The sequence below is a fragment of the Aphelocoma coerulescens genome, chromosome 12 (genome assembly GCF_041296385.1).
Source record: "Aphelocoma coerulescens isolate FSJ_1873_10779 chromosome 12, UR_Acoe_1.0, whole genome shotgun sequence".
Lineage (NCBI taxonomy): Eukaryota > Metazoa > Chordata > Aves > Passeriformes > Corvidae > Aphelocoma > Aphelocoma coerulescens.
In genome coordinates, this window is record NC_091026.1 from 8,632,318 (window position 1) to 8,655,012 (window position 22,695).

Here is a 22,695-nt window from a genome sequence, read left to right on the forward strand (position 1 = left end):
GGTTCATCCTCCTTAGATGAAATCAATGCTTTCTGGAAGAAATTCCATTAATTTCACAGGAAGAAGAAATTTACTGCCAGCTTCACACCCCGCAGCTAAGGGCTTGCATTTGTTTTGCTCATTATTGAAGTCCTGGAAGTGTACAATTAGTTTCATTCACTTTCAAAGGTTTTCACTGACCTTTGCAGAAGAGTAACTGCTATGACAAGAACACAAAACATCTTGTCCAAGCTTATCTATTTAAGCCTCAGCTATCCTACGTTTTCATTTGCATGTCTCATAATTCAAAGCTACAACAAAGTCAGTGAGATCTCTTGAAAGATGGGGGATTCAATAAAGGCCAAATAACACATAGCCAGTTCTTACATTTCATTGAAGAACTCACCTAGAACACAGAAAAGCAAAATGGCAGAATTAGAACTTTGGCCTTAAGCAGGTGAATTGTAATTCTAACAGTGCTCTGGACACTCTCTGTAATTACCAGGGCCCCTACACAGCCAACAGCTACACCAGCAGGAACACATTCTTAAGTAATATGAATTATTAAAAGCTTTAATAATTGGTTGTTTATCCCCAACATTGCAAAACTAAACCTTTATAAATTGGAAATTTATTTCAGTAATATGCAGCTGATATGGAGCAAACTTACCATTCACAACAGCACCATAATTCTTTGTTTTACTTTATCAAGTGGGTAAGTCACTCAGGCTGTATGATGCCTCACCAGGTGAGTGCCCTGCATATATTAAGATCAAGTTTGTTCTGAACACAAGCATGGCAAATTGCCATTTCTTTACAAACATAATTCAGTACACTAAGGTGATTTGGAAGGGAAAAATCTCAAATTATAAGTTTTAAGAGGAAATACGCAAAAATTCATAACGTGTTTTTAATCAACATGCTAATGCAAAGCCAGACTAGTGGACTGTTGCTATCTTCTGAATTACATTTTTAGAAAATCAAATCAAAAGTCAATTACATTCTCACAGTGAGTTAAAATTGAGTAGAACCATTAAGCACACAGCAACAGATATTTAAATGTATTGTTACCTACAGTCAAGTTTAAAAATTAAATGCTTCAGCATCTTTGACAATTCTTTGCAGATTAATGCATCCATCACTACCTAAGCATCTTTCAAAAAAACTGGCATAAAATTCTAAGTAATGCAAAGGAATATCTCTGGCAGCTAAACTGCCTGCATTCCAGGAAGGAGAGCTTTAAAAAGATTGTGGTTTGGTTTCCAATTCTATCAAATGTTCAGTAAAGAAGCCAGATTACTGAGATAAATCAAGTGAATCCCTCCTCCATGAAGGGATTAAGCTCTTAGAGGCAAACAAAACTCAAAGGGGAACCTCTACCTCAAGTAAAAAGCACATATATACAGTTTAAATAATGTATTTTATGTACAAAAATGGTAGATAAAAATCTGAACATTTCCCAAGACAAGGTCAAATCCTTTCAGTACTGGTTTCTTTGAGAACAGAGGTAAAAAAATCAGCTAGATTGTTATAAATATTGCCCTAAGAATTAACAGATCAATTAAAAAACAGACCTTTTAATCCAACTAATGGCTGATTTAGCAGATAACACAGAAAACAGCACAGAGGAAGTAAGTGAAAAATCCTCTAATATAGCAGCAGATTTACATTTTCTCCTGCAAATGTAGAATTGAGTGAATGAACCTTGCAGATTTACAGAAATTTTTTCAATTTTTTTTAATTGAAAAAAAAAAAAGGAAAGAAATTCAATTTTAAAATTTTTGTAGTCATCTAAATGAACAAGTTCAAACAACTGTAAATATCTCAGAAGTTACCACTAGAGATGTCCTCGTCCAGGTGGGCTGACTTTACAAAATACTCTTGTTCAGCCTTCTGTATGTTAGTGGGTATATCTTAAACCCCAAGAGTATTACTCCGCAAGTTTTAATTCTCTTTTTTCTGCAGCTTTGTTCATCAGCAGTAGAGGTGACACACTAATATTCTATTGACAAACATATTTATACACTTGTAAAACATAACATATTATGGTTTTTCATAAAATACTCTTAAAGCATTTAGAAACACTTGTTAAGCTTCTGTTTGCTGGGGGCTTTCCCCTCCTGGCTGCCTTCCACACCATGGAAAGGGAACAGGGTGCAGGTGCATAAAAGAGGCAGCAGCTGTAAGCAGATACCCCCTCAGCTGTCCTGATTACAGATTTACAGTGATAACAGAATGACAGAAATAATAATAAAAATTTTTCCCTAAGAGATAAGAGGACCTAAAGGCTACCAAATGAATTGAGAAATCGCTGCTATGCAGAGATAATTTCCAAGGATTATTGTGGCATTACCACAGCATTCTAAGATTACTCCAGAGAAAAGTATGAAACTTATGACAAATCATGTTACACTTCTCTGTTATAAGATTGACCTGCTTGTGTCTCCCTACACTGTTCTGCACTGGAGTGGCCTTGGCTGACAGCCTGCATTGGGATGCACTCCTTCCAATTGCAGTCACAGCACTGGCAGTGCAGAACACTCCTCCAGGAATTTCTGCATTTTGGTCTCAAAGCAGGTTAGGAAAACAAACACACATAATTACTTGCATTTTTCAGATAAGGATCTCAGCAAGAGAGAAGTCCAATGATCCACTCAAGGGTACACAGAAAACTTAATGCTGATGATAGAATAAAACCAAGCCAAATAGACCAGGTAACCACAAATATCTGAGTGAAACTTCTTATCTCTTTTTTTTAAAAAAAACTACTTTCACCAGCTAAAATTAGAAATACCTACCAGAAAAATTTTAACAGTAAGCTTGTCTTTGTTTTTCTTGTTGCTAAGCTCTTGCTGAACAAGTTATTTGATAATGATTTTCCTGCTAAGATGCAGCCTGTTTTAAAAAAATACAAAGCCTAGTATAAGAGGTTTCTTCAAAAGATAGAGACAGACATTATCTATTATTTAATGAAAATCAGCTCAATATATTGATAAAATTACTTTAACTTCCCATTAGATGAAACAAAAATACCTCCTCTGACCTGCTTATGGAAGAGGCATCATCTGAAAGAACTGGTTGTCTGTAGGTCCTGGCTACAGTAAAAAGTACAGTATAGGATCCCCTTCCCATACCTGTTCAGGGGATTTTAGAGTCTTACACTGATCTGAATGCTCACATGTGGTATAAGACAGTGCCTTAAACTGTTTGTGAGTAGGAAACCTTGTTAAGAACAGACAGAGAAAGTCTAGGCTGGATTGCCTGCATAAGTAGTAGAGGCTTCTAAAAAAGATTGTGCAAAACTATCTGTAGTGAATAATTTCATTATAATTTAATTCAGCCACTGAGAGATGGATGGGACAATGCCCTCATAAGGCCTGTCCTAATGCTATGATGTACAGAGGCATCCTAGTGTATTTATGTCCAAACTTCATTTCCTGTGAGGGCTGGTCACTTCTAGAAGCACAGCCAAAATGTAGCTGGCATTGCAGAAATTTATGGACTTTAACTATACAGCCATGCTAATTTAATGAAATCCTGACTTGGCTTCCACTCAAGACTTCAGTAAGCACTGGACTGTGTCAAACACTCCCAGTGGATATTATTTGAGGATGAATGGGCCATCCTTTCCCTCCTCAATAGAACAAATATAGGTAGACTGCTTCAGTCAAAAGTTTAACATAACTTGAAAAACCTCAACTCTTTGGCTCCAGGCCACACACAGCACATTGCTTACATGGTGCCTTCATTTTTCTTATAAATTATGTCTGCACAGTCCATATTATAAATTCAATATAAAACACAGTTACCAATAATGATGTATAAAACTTAATTTTAGAAAATGCATGGCATTATACAATATTTATCACTATAGAACTAATATCGGTTTTTATTTTGACTGCTAAATAAACCAAATTACAGTAACTCATTACTTGATTCAATTTCATTATGAAAACCTCCCCTACAAATCTTCATCAAACCAACCACTACATGCACTGCTTAATGGAGATCCAACTTCATAGCTGCCAATAACATCTGGCTAATTTCAGTTCACAAATGCTCCCGATTTGCCATGTGGAAAAAAAGCAAATGTCAAGCCTGTTTCTGTAACCCAAAAGTAATTTAAACTGAATTCAAACTTCAAATTCCATTTTCTGTTATGGCAGAATATCATAAATTACACTGCTATTACTATCCAAAGCAAATCTTTGAAATAGAACACAGACTTATGTACACTACTTTTGACTGAATCAGAAAGATAAAGAGTGCTACATGCAAATATCATAAGAATAACAAAATCTTCAGAAATATGAAGATAAAGTTCTTTTTTTTCTCATCTATTTCTCACTGAGGTAATTTGCTGCTGTTGGGAGCAAAGTCCACAGACTGAGCGGATGTTTTTGAAACATTTTTGATTTGGAGGCAAAAACTTAGCTCATTTTCTTCTCTTTTGTTAGTACAGCCAAGGGAAGAAAAAATTGGCATCTCAGCAAAACACACCTAGTCTAAGAATTGGTATAACCTGTTTCCAGATCTATATCAGAAGTCTTTCACAGTTCCCAAGACTTTATTACAATCTAAGATTTGATCAACAACTAAACCCCATGGCAAAAGTATAAGGGATAGCTTTGCAGTGTCTGAAAATCATAAGATTTGGGGTTTTATCACATCTTTCTTGCTCCACAGTTATACAGATTTCAGTTTCAGAATAGTAACACTGAGCATGCCTCATCAGGAAAAAAAAATATGAAGAAAAGTCATTTTCTAGGAACCAACAAGTTCCCCAGCAAAGTTCCCCAACAAAACCATTTTGTGGCTTTACTTCCCCCTCAGAGACTGCAGAATGTCAAGAATTGCATAAATAAAGAATCTCAAAGCAAAGGAAAAGGCATATACAACAAATTGATGATGTTGTATCGAATTGTGCCTTGGACATGGATTTAAATAGGGGCAGACAAATAGATGGGAGCAAGTCACAGTAGGATACTGTTATAGTTTGAGCTAAACCATAGAAACAAGTTGGTTTCAAGGATCATACTTCATTTAAGGTATCTATGGACCATCTTTAATTTCTGGGTGAATGCATACAAGAGAACACTTTCTTACTCAGTTCCCAGTTGCACAAGTACATTTCAAGACAGTTTGGTCTGTGTTTCCAAAGGTTTGGCATATTTGTCCAGGCAGCTTTGCACTGAAGATGTGAAAGTTCATCACACATTTGCTGTCTTCACCGAAATAATCCATAAGATTTACTGGAACAATTAGCCAAATTCAAAGAGGTTGTTCACATAAATAAAGAGTAATTGTATAACTACACAGGAACTCTGAGATCATACTAGAAAGGGGGGTGGGGGAATGCAGCCCAACCAGCAATTTACACATTTTCCAATAGAGCACTTGTAGGCCTTATCTAATGAAAAATAGCAAGAGAGTAACAAAACAGAGCCTTAAGATACAGAACATTACTCCAAGTAATGCCAACAGCCGACAGGGTCTAGTCTATGACAATCACATGAGGGATTAATAATGGATTAAGAACAGTCTCTGTATAATGAAGTCTGAATCCAGATGAGCACTGACCGCCCTGCTACACAGCAATATTCAAAGGTCATGAATAATTCAGACATATTGTATACATCTTACTGGGCAACCTTTATACTATGAACATGCAACAGACCACAGTTTATAGAAATAAAAGACCCAAATACAATATATATTTTAATTATCTTGACTCTGATAAGCTGATGTAGAAGTAATCCTCTCTAAGCTTATAAAGCTAGCTCGCCATACCTTAGCAATGAAATATAATTGAGTTTATAATTAAGTTTAATTATGTCAAATAATGTTTCAGCTATATTGACTATTAAATACATAATAAATGATCACTTTGCACTAAAAGCAATCAAAATTAATGAACTCTCATCTAGTGTATGCAAATGTAGCTTAAGTCTGGGTACCTTTTTGTTTGTATTTTATACAGGGACGTATTTTATTAACTTGCAAGTAGACAGATGAGCAGTAAGACATCTCAAGTTCACTCAATAGTAAGTGACTATTTGGCAGAACTCAACTTTCAGTAATGATAACTGTTCTATGTAACAAAATTAAACAGCTCTTCTGAAATTTTACCTTCTTTATGAAACTGTTTGACATATCTATGTATGTTCCTTCTCCTCAACATAAGAACAGCAGCAACTTCCATTAGCTTACAAGAAATTTGCATACAACCAATTGCAGAGGAGAACTGCACACCATTGCCCTGATTCTTTTTCTGGATGGGATTTTGCTTAAGTATAATTTTATTCTGAAAAGTCCAAATTTTGTATTAGGTTTTACCAGGTTTTTGTTCTGGATACCTCCTGAGTTACTAATGATTTTAGAGTTCAGACATTGAGGCACATGGTACCATCACCATTACAAGATTTGCAGTTCCCCCTTTTACAACAGCCATTAACAATGCATTGCTGTTAAGTACCGTGCTGAGTGCTCTGTACAAAAATCTCCAGATAACAGCATTCACCACCACTTTGCTCAGTGTGATGTATTAACCATATTTAATAGCTCTGGAATACAGCTAAAGAACCGTCTGCCTGTGCATGAGTAAGGAGCACAACCCTCCAGTGCTGCACCAGGCTCATGAGAAGGTTGCACTGAATGAAGAACCACGTTTCAAAGCTGGGTTATGAGGAAAGAACAAAAGTCACAGCAGCAACAAAGAGCAAAAGCACAGACAGAAATAATCCAGAAGCTGCTCAGAATTTAACTAAGGAGAGACTGTTGCAACGGGAGGAACACAGAGTAGAGCTCATGGAGGTGTTTTAAATACAAAAATGTACTTTGCCCTCTATGATCTTTCAAGCTGTCTCAGTTTCTCTCTCCCAATTCCCCAGCCTTTAAAGGGATACCGATAAAATCTGAAGTTTATGTAAGTCATGTTAATTACAAAATGTCTGTAAATCAATACGCATATGCAGATCGAGAAGCTGTCACCATTTTAAGAGCACAAGCATGAAACACCAGTGGCTGAGTTAACCAGATAGACTGAAGTCCCCTGAGTTAAGCCTCCCAGTGGAGGCCAACATGAACAAAGCCACGTCAGATAATACGCACATTTCCCTTTAAATACCAACTTCCGACCACAGTGGCCTTGTATGTTCATGCACTCAGTCCTCACAGTCTGCTGGCCACATCTGTCACAAGTTATCACAAACTATTTGACATTGAGGGGATTTGCAAATCCACTTCTTTAAGCTGGCAATAAAATGAGCCAAGTCCAACCAGCCAGTTTAATAAGCCAGTTTATCAACTCCTGAAGCATCAACACCAGTCCAGGTCACTAAACAAATACAAAGATCATTCAACGTGCTTAGCCCCCGTCCTGAGTCAGCAAAGCTCCAGGCAGTGTTTCCTGTGAAATTCTGTCAGTATGACTGATTCCCTTGGAAAAGACAGGTATGTCTGGCAATGGTCAGTCATAGAAAAAAGTTTTAAATCTATTTTTGTGAAAGTATTGTAGACACGTGATGACGTAATTGGCAGGAAACCCACATGGATGTTGCTTTCCCAGGTATGAAGCAATCCAGTCATTAAATAGTTAATATCCTCTTTCTTTGCCATCCCCCACCCTCTCCAGGGCAAAGGTGGCCAACAGATACATTTACACAAACTGGAAATGTTAGACAGTAAAGATGGCCCCAGATCTTTCCATTACCAAGCACAAAAAGGAAGTACATCCTTGAGGTAATGCTTGTGAAACCAGCGCTGGGTGAGTGCACCATGAGCTTTTTACATCAGCAGCTCAGGGAGCTGGAGAACTGACCAGAGCAGGAGTCCTTCACCTGATCGTGCAAACCAGACAGTGTGCTGCACAGGAGAGCCTAACATAATTATTTGTTAAATACCTACAATATTTTATAAAAAATAACCGATTTTATTACACAGCCTGAGAGATTTATTATCTGTAAAAATGTAATGATCTACCATTATCCCAGTTTAAATTCATAATAGGGAACACACGCATTCAAATTTTCATATTCTTAGCCCTGGAAAATAAATGCATTCATTGAAGATATACATATAAACAATTTGGCATATCTTTTCAAGAGCATAAGAGAATTGCTAGACAAAGGAACCTGAACATTTAATTGTTTACATCATGCTATAATCCAAAGACTCCAATTAAGTGTACAGCCCTCATTAAGTAATTTCAAAGCTGTCATTGCTTGGAAGAAAAGAAGGTAGTGCATTGGGCTAACTAAAGTCTCCTCAGAATGGCCATGACAGGCTAAGGATGGATCTCAGGCCAGCACCATTTCTCTAGCAATAGTTAAAAAAAAAGCTGTTCAGGCAAGTGTGTGAAAGCAGAGTAAACACCTAGTGACAGACACGTAGCTTTCTCTCCCAGACTCAGAAATATGCAACTTCAAGGGCTTCCTCAGATGGATGGCTTCACTCAGTCTAATAGCTCTTGACGGACTTTTCTTCCATTAATTTACCCTGTTTTTTGAACTCCTGCAAAACCTTTGGTATCCACAACACCCTGTGCCAGAATTGTGCCACTGGGTGGTAGGTGAAATGGCATCCCTTTTGCTTTGGTAGGAACCTGCAAACAGCTTTATTTTGTGCCCTTAATCCCATGAAAAAATGACCTTACACGGACCACTTCTCATGAACTAATCATGTGCCATTTTGTTCCCAGGATATTTGATTCCAGTTTATGTAAGTTTCAGTATATTTGACTGTTTTTTAAACAGAAACTGTTGCAAACTTTTGATTATTCTAGATACTTCTCCTCACTCCTCTCTTCAGCCCCCTCTCCGTTTTTGAGAATAAGTTACTTTGTATGTGAGGAGTGGAGAACAACACAGAAAGGAAAAATGACCTTGCATAACACCACCACAGCTGGTTCCTGTGAGGTATGAACTGATTATTTTTGACACTTTCCTTCTTTTTGAAATTTGCCATCACAAACATGAGAACAAAAGACAGCCAACTCTCTGCCTTGTAACAAAAATCTTGAATTACCTATAATGTCAGCTATGGCTCTCTAAAACCAAAACCCAAGACACAAAAAGAGACATTTCTCCTCAATATAAATAGCATTTAAACACACGCAGAGAACAAAATGCCTCTACAGGTAAGTATTCAGCCATGGACTGCTGGGTTCCAACCATCCCTTTTGTGCTACAGCATTCCACAGTGCAACTAGAAGACCCTCCAATATTTTCTAATCACACAAGACACTTGGTATTCAGTCTAGATGCATCCTCAGCACTGTCTTTATCATTAATCATAAGCAAAATATGATGTGAAAGGAAAAACAAAGGTTTATTTGCCATGTCCAGGAGGCTTACAAAGGTGATAGTCCTCCTTTACTGGGGGGATGATAATCTAATGGGCAGGAACACAAGTCGTGAGAAAATGTGAACTCTTCCTGCCCAACTTATTTTAATGTCAGCAGCACCGAGTTTTGATGGGCACACTTGAACCATCACCTGAAGTGAAAAACCTGAGGGTGTTGTTCTGAAGTCACATGCCAGGCTCATTTTCTTAACCAAAGGCACCTTCCCTCTCCAAGTCAGTCACCATGACACTTTAAGTCTTCTGTCACAGCCAGAGGCAAACTGGCCTTAACAGCAACTCCTGCCAGTGGTGAGGGCACAGTATGTACCACGTGCTGAACACAAAACTGTAGTATTGCAATGTAGAAGAGTTCAGGGCAAAGTAAATTTCAGAGACACAAGAGACAATATAGTCTGTACAGCATAAACTAATCAGCACTTTCTGGCAACAGAAAAAAGAGGTGACAGGCTTGAAGTTACCTCAAGCAAAAAAAAAAAAAAAAGGTCAACTAGTGTTTATATAAATTGTACATTTAAATAATCTGATCATTCTTCAAAATACAATGCATGCCCTTTATATCCTCATGGGATATTCCCCACCCTGTTGACCTGAGTGATTCTGAAGCACTGTAAGGAAAGATTCAAACTTCTTCACCCATTCACTTCTTACCCCTGTTTTGTAATACAGACTCCAGCGTGCATTTAAATTGAAACTGTGGAGTTCTGCATTGATGACAGTGGGAATAGTTTTCTTAACAGCCCTTCACACATTTTATTGACAAGATCCCTCTAAAGTAGGGATTTACAAATATTTTAATAAAAATCCAAACTCAATAGTTTTATTAGTCATGGTCTTATAGATGAGCAACAACATTTAATAAATTACTTTATCTCTTCTCCAACTCATGTTTGTCTTGCCAATAATAATGGTTACACAGAAAGCAGTACGAAGGAAATATTTTATAAATTTTAAGTGGTATTTAATAACTGCAAATGAAGGACATTGTAATTATTACTGCTGTACCTATTGCTCATCAGTAAACCACAAACCTCATTTTGCTCGGTGCTTTCTGTCTGTATTTCTGTGGGGCAAACTCAGAGCTAAGGTCACATTAGATCACCCTCCTCCAGGAGTTCTTCTATTTGCAGAAACTGTCCCCTTCAAGAAGTATTTAAATCTTTAGCTACTAGCCAAAAGAGAAGCTATATTCATCGAAGTATTTCTACAGCAGTATAACAGATTCTACACAAGAGAATTTTACCTAATTGTCTTAATCATAGAAGAATAAAATACACACTCTTTGCAGCAACATAAAATAGTTAAGCCCAGCTTTTTCCATCCCGGATCAGAGTTAAGCATCTAAAAACTATCAATTTATCCAAAAATAATAATAAATAGTCAACAATTTCCAATTTTCCCTGAAGAACAACAATTCCTTTAAAGGAATAACAATTCCTTTGAAGTTGGGCCCAATGGAAGGTCTGATGGGATTAACTAACATTAAAGTATTAGCTCACAGACAAGGTCAGGCTACTGTGGGTTTATGATTTCCCAAATAGTGCTGGATTCTACCCAGCTCACTTGAAGTGCCTGCAAGAGCTTGCATTTTTCTGCAGCCATCCAGGCAGGTGAGCCCTTAAATGTAATTAATTCTTCAAAGAACAGGTATACTTCAAACCAAAATTAACATCTGATCTTTAAAGAAACCACAGCACTAGGTTTGACACCTGCTAAAAAATACAACTGTTAAAACAAGCAGTGTTTATTCTCTATTTTTTCCATTACTTTGTCTGTCTACACTATGTGAGAGGTCTACAGAAAAGGAAAGCTGGTTCAACAGCTGACTGTAAATAGAAAACTGCAAATATTGATGAAAACACTGAACAGAAGGAATGGCAAATTTTCCCACCTCTATTTTATTTCCATGGATTCGAAATTATAACATCAAGTGCACCTTTATGTCACAAGTTTACAGGAAAAACAACACACATTGCAGTTTGCTGCATAATTACCTTCATTAATACTTTAGTTCAACATCCACCATAATCAACAGAAGGAGTTTGGTTCTTATAGCCCACATTAACCACCACTGACAACTGAAATGGAATTTTTCATACACCCATGCAATGGTATAAAAGGCCTGCATTTAAAACCCGCATTCACAAAGCCCGTTTATCATGATAATTATTTACTAATAAGAGATTCAATGCTTTACAATAAACTGTCATTATGATTTCATTTTTCTTTTAAAGGTTTTAATACAGAAAATGAGAGCAGTAATATTATTATTATTTTTCTTAACAAGCAGAACAAGTTTTTCATGCTATGAAAACAATACATCTGAGAAGATGCAACAGGCTTATTTCAGAATACTCCTAACAGCCATATTTTAGTTTTAGGGGGTGGAGAGGCAGGGCAAAAAAGAAAATTAAATTACTCACACTTGTATCCAGGCTGCAGATACTGATTGTATCTTCATCTTGAGTACTCTGTTTCCGTTTTTTCTATAAAGCAAAATGAAAAGAGAGCTCAGTTTTGATGAACAGTACCAACTACCATTAGCTTGATCCTGAAACAAGTACATAATACTGTACAAGTACATAATGATGTCATACACATAAATATATGTGTATATATGGTTAATTTTCTCTCATCATCATTATAATCACCATGTATGTGAATATAAACTCTCTTTTCACAAGTTGAAAAGCTACCTATTAGCACATAGTGAATTAAATGCTGTTCCTTTTTGTGCTTCAGTTAAGAAACTTAGTTCTAACTAAAAGCATAAGTAATTATTCCATGTTGGAAATTTTACTTTGGCACTTGATATGAACTTTTGTAACTAATGAGACTGTCAGGAAAAGAAATTCATGTTTTTTGCTGAAAGCCTATACTTCAGATTTTTCAAGGCCTACCTTCAGCAATCAAGTCCTATCACTAGACAGTCAATATAGTGAGGATAAAAGGTGACATGTACTGCAGGAGTTACATTAACATATGTTAGGGTTTCACTCTCCATGTCAGTGATTGCATTCTCTCTATATTCAGGTTTTGGGCTTGCAAATGGCAAAAAGCCCTCCCTCATGTAATTTCACAGGTTCACCACAAGATTAAATCTTCATGCACTTCAAATAAGTATGAAATGTCATTTGGGAGAGCTTTGCATTTTCTAACAGGCCAGAAGGATTCAGGAAATAAGAGAAGTCACAGAAGATATGATTCTTATTTATCCAGCTGTGTTGTCTTCCACTGTCAACCAGAGAAGCAGTCACACATTATTATAGCTGGGATTCAGTTTCCAGTCTAGAGAAGTCAAAGATGAGCAATTAAGAATGCAAAAAACCCCAGACAGATGACATGCAGAGTTCATAGCTTATGGGATTCCCAAAGCTCAGCTAAAAGGCAGAGACTGTGCACGATGCAGGTATTTTTCATTAAAAAAAAATCTAAAAACAGTATCCTACCCCCCCCATGCCCATTCTCCCAGCTCTTGCGAAGCCTGAAGGTTTTATTTCATCAAGCCAGTGAAACAACTTTGAATCTACTAGGTCAAGCATATGGTTTCTGAGAACTGTTTCTTTGATGAAAAAAGATAAGGAATATTTATCATAAAATCCAGATGTTTTGATTTCATACTGTTTTAAAACTAAACTCTAGGTGTTGAAACCTTTTATATTTACTCATTGGTTTTCAGCAGATCTTTGACTCATTCAAATAAAATTTTTCTTATTTTCAGAAAATAACTTCTGATACTTTTTTAACAATAATTTCAAAGTCAGCAACAGCTGTGTTTTAACATCTTTATTATCCAGAAACTGGACCATGAGTTCTGTCACCACATTACACAGTGAAAAGTGTTTTATGAAAAGCAATTCTTCACCCTTAGGCTAAGCACAATCAAATCCCCTTTACTGTTACAGTATGGATTTTTAGCAACAAGTTTAAGGACTGACTAGAACACAGAAATTTCTGGACCAGATGACACTGAGCTATGAACAGAAATATCTGAAATAATACTGACTATGCTTGCTTATCCTGTATCAGTCTTTTGTAAGGTTCATTTTTCTCCCACAGGATAAACTAATCTGAATTACTGTTCTAGGGTTAGCAAATGTGAAGTCGTTGTGAAAAACACAAAACACGGATGAAATCTTTCAGGTCAGTACTTTGCCCAGAGGGGAACATCTACAAAGATTCTAGTGAACATGTTGCAGACTGTTCTTCAAATCTAATTAGAATTCTGGGAACCCAAATGCATGCATCCTTTAGCTGTACTCAAAAAATCATATATTGATTCCACTTAAGTCTACGCCAAGTCTTTACTTCACAAAAAGAAATTATAAAACTGAAAAGTACCAGCCCTCCTACACAGTGGACACAGGTTAACTAAAAATGAAGGATGTTTGGATTTGGAATACTAAAATGGTACATGGATCTGGTGTACCTGAGTCTATACTAACTGATGGTTCTGGTGCATGGATGGACAGGATGCAACTACATCCCGAGCTTGGGATAGTGTTGCTTTAAGTCTGACATTTTAGACTCGATTTCACTGGTAATGGAGTGTGACAAATGACCACACACAACAAATAAGCAGCTCCCTTGTTAAACAACCAATTACAAGATTCTTACTGCAGTCACATGGCTACAGATCAACACAGAAGGTGGCACTTCCAACACAGTCCAACTCTAATGAAAGTGGATTGAGACTATAAATTACATAACACGAAGTACAAGTGTACTAGGCAAGGCTACAGGATGAAAGTGAATTGAACGAGGCAGGACATCATTTTCTGCAGAGGGAAAGTTACACAACAACTACATGTGGGCTTCTAACTGCTATATTCAAAGTGGGGTACTGGGTCCAAAACACAGAGGTGGTGTGGCCAAAGCAGTGGCTATGAGGACAAGCATCCACAGCAAGGCTATTCAGGTAAAGCACAGCACAAAACTGAGTTAGCAGGAATTAAAATGCTCACATCTTATTTAGAGGCAACCTCTTTGGTTATGTAACTAAACATCAATACACTCCCAAGGAACAAATCAACTGTTCCATCAGAACATCAACTGTGATGTACCAACCAAAAGCAATGAAAAGACAGCTAAAGTGTAGGAAAAGCAATTACATATTGAGTAAATCTGGGACAGCCTCCACAAAACATCTCTTGCTCTACCTCATACTTCATTGTGCTAATCAAAGGATCATTCCTCACTTTAGTTTTGATCTTCTACTTACTGAAAAGTAATACACACTCACAAAAAAATCTACATGTTATCAGGAAGCTTGCAGTTATTATACTCCTTATGTTCTCTATTAGTCTCAGTGGTTATGCAACACCAGTCATTTCATATAGAAATTGTTAAATATCAACCACTGCAGGCAAGAATCATGTTTTAATATTTCTGAGAGTTTCAAGGGCTATTACCATTGTATAAGGGGGAGGCAGATCTCCATGAAAAAAAAAAAAAATCCAATAATTGAGCTACCAGATCACAGATAAATTTCTTTGCCCATAAGAAGTGGATTAGAATCTAAGATTGCAGTGGATATTGTGCAGGAAGCATAAGGTGCTCATTAAATTAATCCCTGCTCATTGTGAAGATCTTTTTCCCAAAGGAGTTCCAAGTCCTGTCTCAGCTGCCATAGCACAACACAGCTGACCCCTGAATCTGCCACATCCCACAAAATCACCCCTTAATTGTTGCTCTCCATTTTATGTTTTAACTCACATGGCACATGAAGCAATATAAACCTCTCAACAAAGAGCCCAGAAGCTCTGTCGGGTGTAGCAGCCTCCAGCCGAGCCCAGGGCACGGCTGGGTGAGGAAGCACTGCAGTGTCCCACAGCAAGGCAGGCTCTGCTTCACTCCAGTCCTGCTTCCTCACAGTCCCCAGCACACTTTGACATGAGGATGTCCCACTGCAGCACTGAGTGCCACACTGAGCACAGGACACAATGGTAACTCCACACTGGGCTATGAGCAATGGACAAATGCCATCTCACCCCAGAGCATCTCTATTAGAATTTGTATGTACGTGAACCAAACTAAATTGGAAAATGTTATGATGCTGTTTTTGCCTTGCTGGGAAAACAGCAAAGCTTGGAACACATCAGTAACTCTTTTTTTTGCACAGTATTTGGAGACCTTAAAAAATGGGTACACATCTGCATGAAAATAGTAGCAAGTACACCTTCTGATCAGGAATGTGTCTGTGTTTTCTGACTGACCACACAGGTTCATTACCTGCATCTGAACATGTACCTCTAGGCTGAAAAAGCCCTTTGTATCACAATTTTGAATTCAATGTTTGTGATCCTGTTGCCCAAAAGGCTGTGGCTACATCCACGGTTACAGAGACAGCACACTTCCTGGCCTTTACATAGCAGGAAAGAGTTGCTTTCCATAATTATCTCACAGGAGATGAGGAGATAAGATATCCAATTATATATTAAAGTAATGATTTAATTAAAGGAATTAGAGCAATAAGACATTGTTATAGGAAGGCTGGATTAACATAGTCTCCATCACAGGGTTTTAATTATCAATACCACAGATTTATACTTTACCACCTGGGAGATGAAATGCAAAGATGCACAAAAATAGCTTGACAAAACCCATCCTGTGATGGTGAAGGAAATGCTTTTCAGAAGAATTGCTGACTTTTGTTAAATCATCTGTCCATTCTAAATGCTTAGAAATGTGTCTGCACACAGATTGGTATCAAAAATAACAGTTCAAGACAATGTATTTGCATAGGCACACCATATCTTTAGACATTCTTAGTCACAGACTCATTTCAAAACCAAACACTAAACAATTTAAGGCCTTTTTTTCATACAGAAATCCATTCATTGTAATGAAATACTTTTCCCATGCCCCCAAAACAAGAAGTCCAAAACAAAGAAAAATTAGAAACCATATAATTAGTCTGTATTTAGTGTTTTCATATGAAAATATTTTTTAAAACAGTCTTTCCAGAAAATACATCTGAAGACACTTCAACACTGCTAATTGGAAGAAAATAACTTTGCAAATAATGGAGACATAATATATGATTAAAATAAATGTAAGTAGGTAGAAGTGCATATATACACACATACACACCACACATATAAAAATATATACAAATACATATAACAAGTGGATATATACACACATTTGTAACTTGCAATAATTCAGAAAAGGGAAAACCATTTAGCTAACAAAGTTTTGTATCATTTTTAGTGTTGAGAAAAAGGCAAGAAGGGATTCACTGTTCTGGGCTTTATGCTCCTCTTCAGTTTATGGTACACTTTTATTAGGGACAATATCTGTATCAGACTGAGTTAAAAAACAAAACTAACCAAAGAAAATCGATTTGAAGAGATCAAGTAGAGCAAAAATAAAATCAAAAGGGATGAATGTGGAAGGAGGGGAGAAAACTGATCAAATACTCAATAAAAAGTCAAACATCACATGCCAGGTTTAAGCCACACTCCAAAGGGTGGATTATGTCTGCATGAAAAGCAGCATTATTACATGATTTTTTTTTCTTTTAATTTGAAAAAGCAATCAGTATCTCCTGAGCCAGCTGAGAACACCTCTACATCTACAAGGAATCTTCCCACCCAAAGCATTATGCCTTGGGAATCACAGCCGATGTTGAAGCAGCTCAGAATAAGGCAGGAGCATAACATCACTTCTTTATAGAAAGACATCAAATCACAGCAATAATCCAGATTTCCATGTGAATTTCTAGTCACACTGTTTTTATATCTTTTTTTTTTTAAATCCAGTTAGCTTATAAATTCTCTTGATATGTAAATACTTTTTAGCAGCAACATCCACACATATATACTGAAATACAGATGTGTACTTCTAAACACCCTTCTAATTCTTAAGTCTCTAACATGTACAGAAACTGGTAAGTTCAAAAGAATATTCAGACACTGCAATTCTCATTCTTTTTTCTTTGTAGTTTGTCAGTGTGTCCACACCCATCCAACCAACACGTTGATCTCGCTTTAAAAAGCCCTGAAAAGCACCACTTGCCAAGACCATATTTATTCCTTTAATGACTCAAAAAATTCCATCTGCTGTTGCTCCTGGGTTATAAGATCTGTTTCAAGTTTTCACTGTTCCCATTTTAAATCCCATTCAAATGATCTCAAAGTTATCAAGCTCCCAGTTAGTTACACCACAGAGTATAGAGGACTCAGAACAGTCCAGCAATGAGGCACAAACAGTACAAAACAGATGTTAAAAGGAATGCAAAAAGGGAGGTACGATGAAAGAAAAATCTACTAACTGGACTAGAAGGAAAGTAGACAATGTTTCTATTCTCCTGTCTAATTTAAAATGTTTCCAAAAGTTTAACAGTTGACACAGCCAGCGAATAGAAAAGTTAAAACATTTCAGTTTAGTCTTCCTAATACAAGAGGAAGAAATTCTGACTAAAAGCTTCAGCATTTTTCTTAGCATTTTTCATTACTCAGTTAATGAAATATGCCTTGGATCCAGCTTAATCACTGGGCAAGAGATTAATAATCTTCTGTTAAGGTTAGTTGAATAATCACTAATTTAACATTTCCTGCTACAGGTGGTGGGCTCTAACCCCACCAAGCAGAGTTCAGAAGTGGACTAGAAGAGGCAGCAGTGGTGTTGCATTACCCGGCTTCAAGCCAGAATGATACTGATACTGAGAAAAAGAGTAAGCCTCACACAATTACACACTTTCCATCAATATCACACTCCTGCTGCTCTGGCATTCAAGCATCTAAAATGAAATAAAGGGAGAGATGATAAAAAAAAAAGCCAAACAAAATCAAAGAACTCGAGCCTGGCTGATACAATGCACAGTTCTAGATAGTCTGTATAGCAGAAGAATGTGACATATTAATCACACAAACAACTCTCTCTGCAACCCGCAGCAAGAAATATCTACACTTCCTGTTGAATATGGGGCGTGATTCCAAGGTAACCAACTGCAATTTCACAAGAAAGTGACATTTCATGCCCTAGAGTTTAAGCACTTTCAGAAAGAGATGGCTCTTCCACCACCTTTAGAGGTCAGCCCTCTTTTCACTTTACCACAGCCTGTCACTCACCTTCATGCCAATACCAGTGAGCCTCCCTGTTCATCTCCCACTTCCGTGGCTGTACCGCTGACAAGTGTTGGTGGGATGCAGAGACAAAAACATCTTAAAGCAAGTTTCCTCAGAGCATGATGCTTTTTTTTAGCTGAATGATGCATTGTACATGATTTTGGAGACCATATTCTCAAAATAGTGAATTCTAACACAAAATTTTTTTGAAATTCCAGAACCTGCTACACAGTTCTTTATGTTATATTGGCAAAAGGAACTTGCAACCAAAAATTCTTTAGTGTTATAACAAAACTGGTTTCCGTGTACATTTCCACTGCCCTCTGCTGTTTGGAATACCAGAGACATTCCAGGTTTCATCTTCTCAAGAGTGACACAAAATGCTAAACATTATTGCTTTTAAGGGAGACATGGCCAGAGATGACCCCAGTGCACAGCCTGCACTGAGCCTGGGACACAGCGAGGACAGTCCAGCTTCCCACCCTGCACACATTCAGCTGGCAGGAGCCCTGGATACTGGTGTTAGGAACAGAACTTGCTTGTTCCTGGTATTCCAAAGAAAACAAATGAAAAAACAGACTCTGCTCTGTTACAGCACAGTGAAAACTGCAATGGAGGTGAGGTCATCTCTGCCACTGATGGCTTTCACACTTTTTAAGCACTTCCAGGAGTCACCACATCTCTGCTGGCCAAAATGGGAGCTCCTTGCCAGCCTCCCCTGGCCACAGGCAGCAGGCTCTGCTTCTGCACTGCTCGTTGTGATGGAGATTTTCCGGTCAATGTAATGCAAAAAGAACACTGTAGTGAACAATGAAATGAAAGTAATATTCAATGTGTTTAACGTTAACAACAGGAAATGGGTGTGCATGTACGGGATGCTGTAAGGACAAGGATTAGCACAGCTTTGTTTGAGCACTGGTATTTACTCTGTCTTTATTTAACCTTCTTCCTTCCCCTTTTTGGAAGACGGGGGAGAGGACCAGTAACTGGAATCTAGAAGAGATAATACACTGAAACTTTTGCAAACTTTACAGTAAAAGCGAGAATAATCAAAGCTGGGGTGTTTTAATGCTCTAAGTCTATTCTTAAAGGTTTTGTGCACTTGCAGGGCACACAGGCCCTTGAACACAGAGTCACTGAATCCCTTAGGTTGGAAAATCCCTCTAAGATCACCAAGTCCAACCATTAACCCAGCACTGCCGAGCTACCACTAAATCCATGTTCCTCAGTGCCACAACTACGTGGCTTTTAAGCACTTCCAGGAATGGTGATTCCACCACTGACCTAGACCACCCGTTCCAGTGTTTGACAATGCTTTTGGTGAAGAATTTTTCCTTAATATCCAATCTAAACCTTCCCAGGTCCAACTTGAAGCTGTTTCTTCTTGTCCTGTCACTTGTTACCTGGGAGAAGAGACTGAGCCCCACCTGGCTACATCTTCCTGTCAGGTGTTGTAGAGCCTTAAGGTTTCCAGATCCCTGATTTGCCTCACACTACAGGCCCCCACCTTGATTCAACATATACACAAATATTTTGAAATAACATGGCTTCCTAAATGAGAGGATGCTCTCTAGTTTTCCAAGAAAGGATGCTGTAAACTGCGGCTGGAGCTGCAAAATTTGAGATCACATCTGTTCACTGGTGTCCCTAATGGGCTACTCCTATTCACATACTAACAGCCCAAAATCAAAACTCAACACAAATCATTAAGAACAACCAAGTACACTAAACGCTAACCACTGCAACATGTAAGACAGGTTGAAAAGTTTTTATACAGCAGTTTGAAATGAAAGATTCTAATTCTATACTTTGTTCTACTCTTAATGAACACGAAAATCAGGAAGTATTTATCCCCAAAATATCTAACCTCAATCTCCCTTGCTATGAAAAAAGCCCATTTATTCCTGTGCTATACTTGGCAAATACAGAGAACAAGTGCCCACCTTGCAACTGTTCACACACACTCAGAGATAAACCTATACTCACATCTGATACCAAGTTTTGTTTTTCTATACACAAGATGCACAAAATCTTTTAAACCTCCCTCAAAGGCTGTATTCTCTACAGTAATTATCTATCTTGCTACTTTTCTATCCACATCTTTCCAAAGGGTAGTGTCCATCAGAGCACCCAGTTTTCCAAGTGATACCACATCCACATGCTGCTGAGCAGAATCATTCTGCAGTGTAAACACACTGTAAATAGGATGTGTTACAGCTTTCACTTTGACAATGGAGACAATAATGCATATTGCTACAAATATTCCCCTTTAAACCCTAGCATCAGCCAAAATTCACATTTTCAGCCTAGGAGATTGAGGCAGAGATGTTTACATGGGTATGACAGAAAAGCAGAAGCAAAGACCTAAACCCATCATCCTGCAGCAACCAACGACCAATACAGAGAGAAAAATAAACCGTCCTCCGTCCCATTGGGAATAGCAGAGTATATTACCTCAACCTTTAGCAAATTTCTTTCCTTATAGAAGGAAACATTCCTGCCAAACAACATTTTGGTTTAATCAATACCTAATCTTAAATCCTGGCATGCTTGGAAGGAGTATCTGTGCAATTCCAACTTATACACAAACAATAAAAAGTTAAACCATCTCAATTCACGCTTACCTGATGATGCACAAACAAGCAGCACCACACCATGAGTTATTTTGTATTGTACTCAGATTTGAGGAGGTTTCTTAATTTTCAGCGTGACAGTGAAAAGTCTTTGCTACAAAGAAGTCCCTATGTCTGTCCTTCAGTTTTCAGCAGGAACTACTCCCCATGCAGCCACACAGTTTGCTCTCACTTCCTGTCATGCAACACACTGCAGGTGTCAGAAGCTAAGGGGTCTGTAATGTCGTGTCTATCTCTGCTGTGGTTTTTCTCTCACACACCGCTTCAAAATAATATTTTAAATAGACAAAAGTGTTTTACAAACAGCCAATAAGTGAACAGCACCAGTGTGGTGAAGGTAAAGATATACTAACCGGTTTCCAAAATAACAGGTAGGTGTTTGGGAACTTTGAGTCTCTGTAACTGAAACAGTCCATCTCCCACCTGTGCAATTCTTAAACAGCAGCAATGGGCTTTAAACTCAAGGGCAGACAACTGTCTCCAAATGTAGATGTCTCAGCAAACAAAAGAGCTGGTAGATACTGGGCAGAACTTTTAAATATTTATTTTACAGATTTTTTTTTTTTTTAGTATTTGAACAGTTAGGGGATGTGCTTAGCAGGAGTTCTTAAAGTCACGGAAGCATAATGGTAAAAATGAAGTACAGGGTGTTTTAGAATCAGCCCAGAATAAAGGAGCAAAGATAAGCATGGCAGAGCACCCCAATTTTGCATAAAAGGTCAAGTGCAGGCTTTGATTTTATCACTAGTAGTTCAGTATAACTGAAGAATTACATCTCACTCTTAATCTGTCCCTATCCTGTTCAGTCTTTTGTGGTTTGCTCAGATCTGCACAGAGCTGTTTTTGCCAGCTGCAGAATTCTGCATTCTTCCACTTGGCAAGAATGTCAAGATAAATTTAAATTTGGGGACAAGATAACAGCAATTCAAACTTCATCTTTAAAAAAAACAAGTCCTTAGTGATCTGCTGCAATCTTTCTTCTGATTGAAAATTTCTGCTGAGCTTGGAGGAAGAAAATAAAAGGTGAAACTGATACCAGTGAGCAACCAGTTCCTTTGAGAAGAGGAGCCATGACATTACTGCAGACAGAAAATACTGACTGAAAGACCTTTCAGAATGCAGAAATTTTAGGCCAAGACTTAAAAAATTACTCAAGTACATCCCTCTTGGTGAATGCTATTGGCCTGTCTTCCCTGCCCAAAGGTGAGCTAAAATCCAGCCTAGCCACCTTCTTTTCAGACCCTTCCAGCAGAACATAGTTTATTTTTCCAAGGAAATACATATAAATTCTATATATAAGCCTGAAATATTTTTCAAGCATTCTTTACTCTCTCTTTATTAACTTAAAGGTATTTCTTAAATAATCTTTTACCCCATACAGGAAACCCTAATCCTTTGCTATCAGAATCTGGTAACACCTCACCCAGGTTCAAATACAGGAGTGCAGTTTTCTCAAGTGTTATGATACCTGTAGCCCTTTATTTGCACCAAGGAGGAAGTCAGGTAGACATTTTCCAATCAGATTTCCTGGTAATATTTGGATTTCCATATTCCACTTCCTGGAGACCACAACATGTAAAGACTTTAATTTGTTATGCTTCTTTATATTTGCACTTGCACTACTCCTCAGGCCATCTATAACCACCTGCCTC

The 22,695-nt window shown here is 37.7% G+C and overlaps 1 protein-coding gene across 9 annotated transcripts in view; it reads right to left on the reverse strand.

Moving 5' to 3' along the window:
• Nucleotides 1–22,695, reverse strand: part of ARHGEF3 (Rho guanine nucleotide exchange factor 3) — a 110,449-nt gene that overhangs the window by 40,692 nt on the left and 47,062 nt on the right. For 8 of the 9 annotated variants that reach the window (XM_069027691.1, XM_069027685.1, XM_069027684.1 and 5 more), the window contains one exon: nt 11,763–11,825. In XM_069027691.1, the coding sequence (XP_068883792.1) occupies nt 11,763–11,825 (63 nt within the window). Of the gene's footprint in view, nt 1–11,762; nt 11,826–21,034; nt 21,083–22,695 lie in introns of those variants that run through there. The other variant, XM_069027693.1, reaches the window with a different exon arrangement.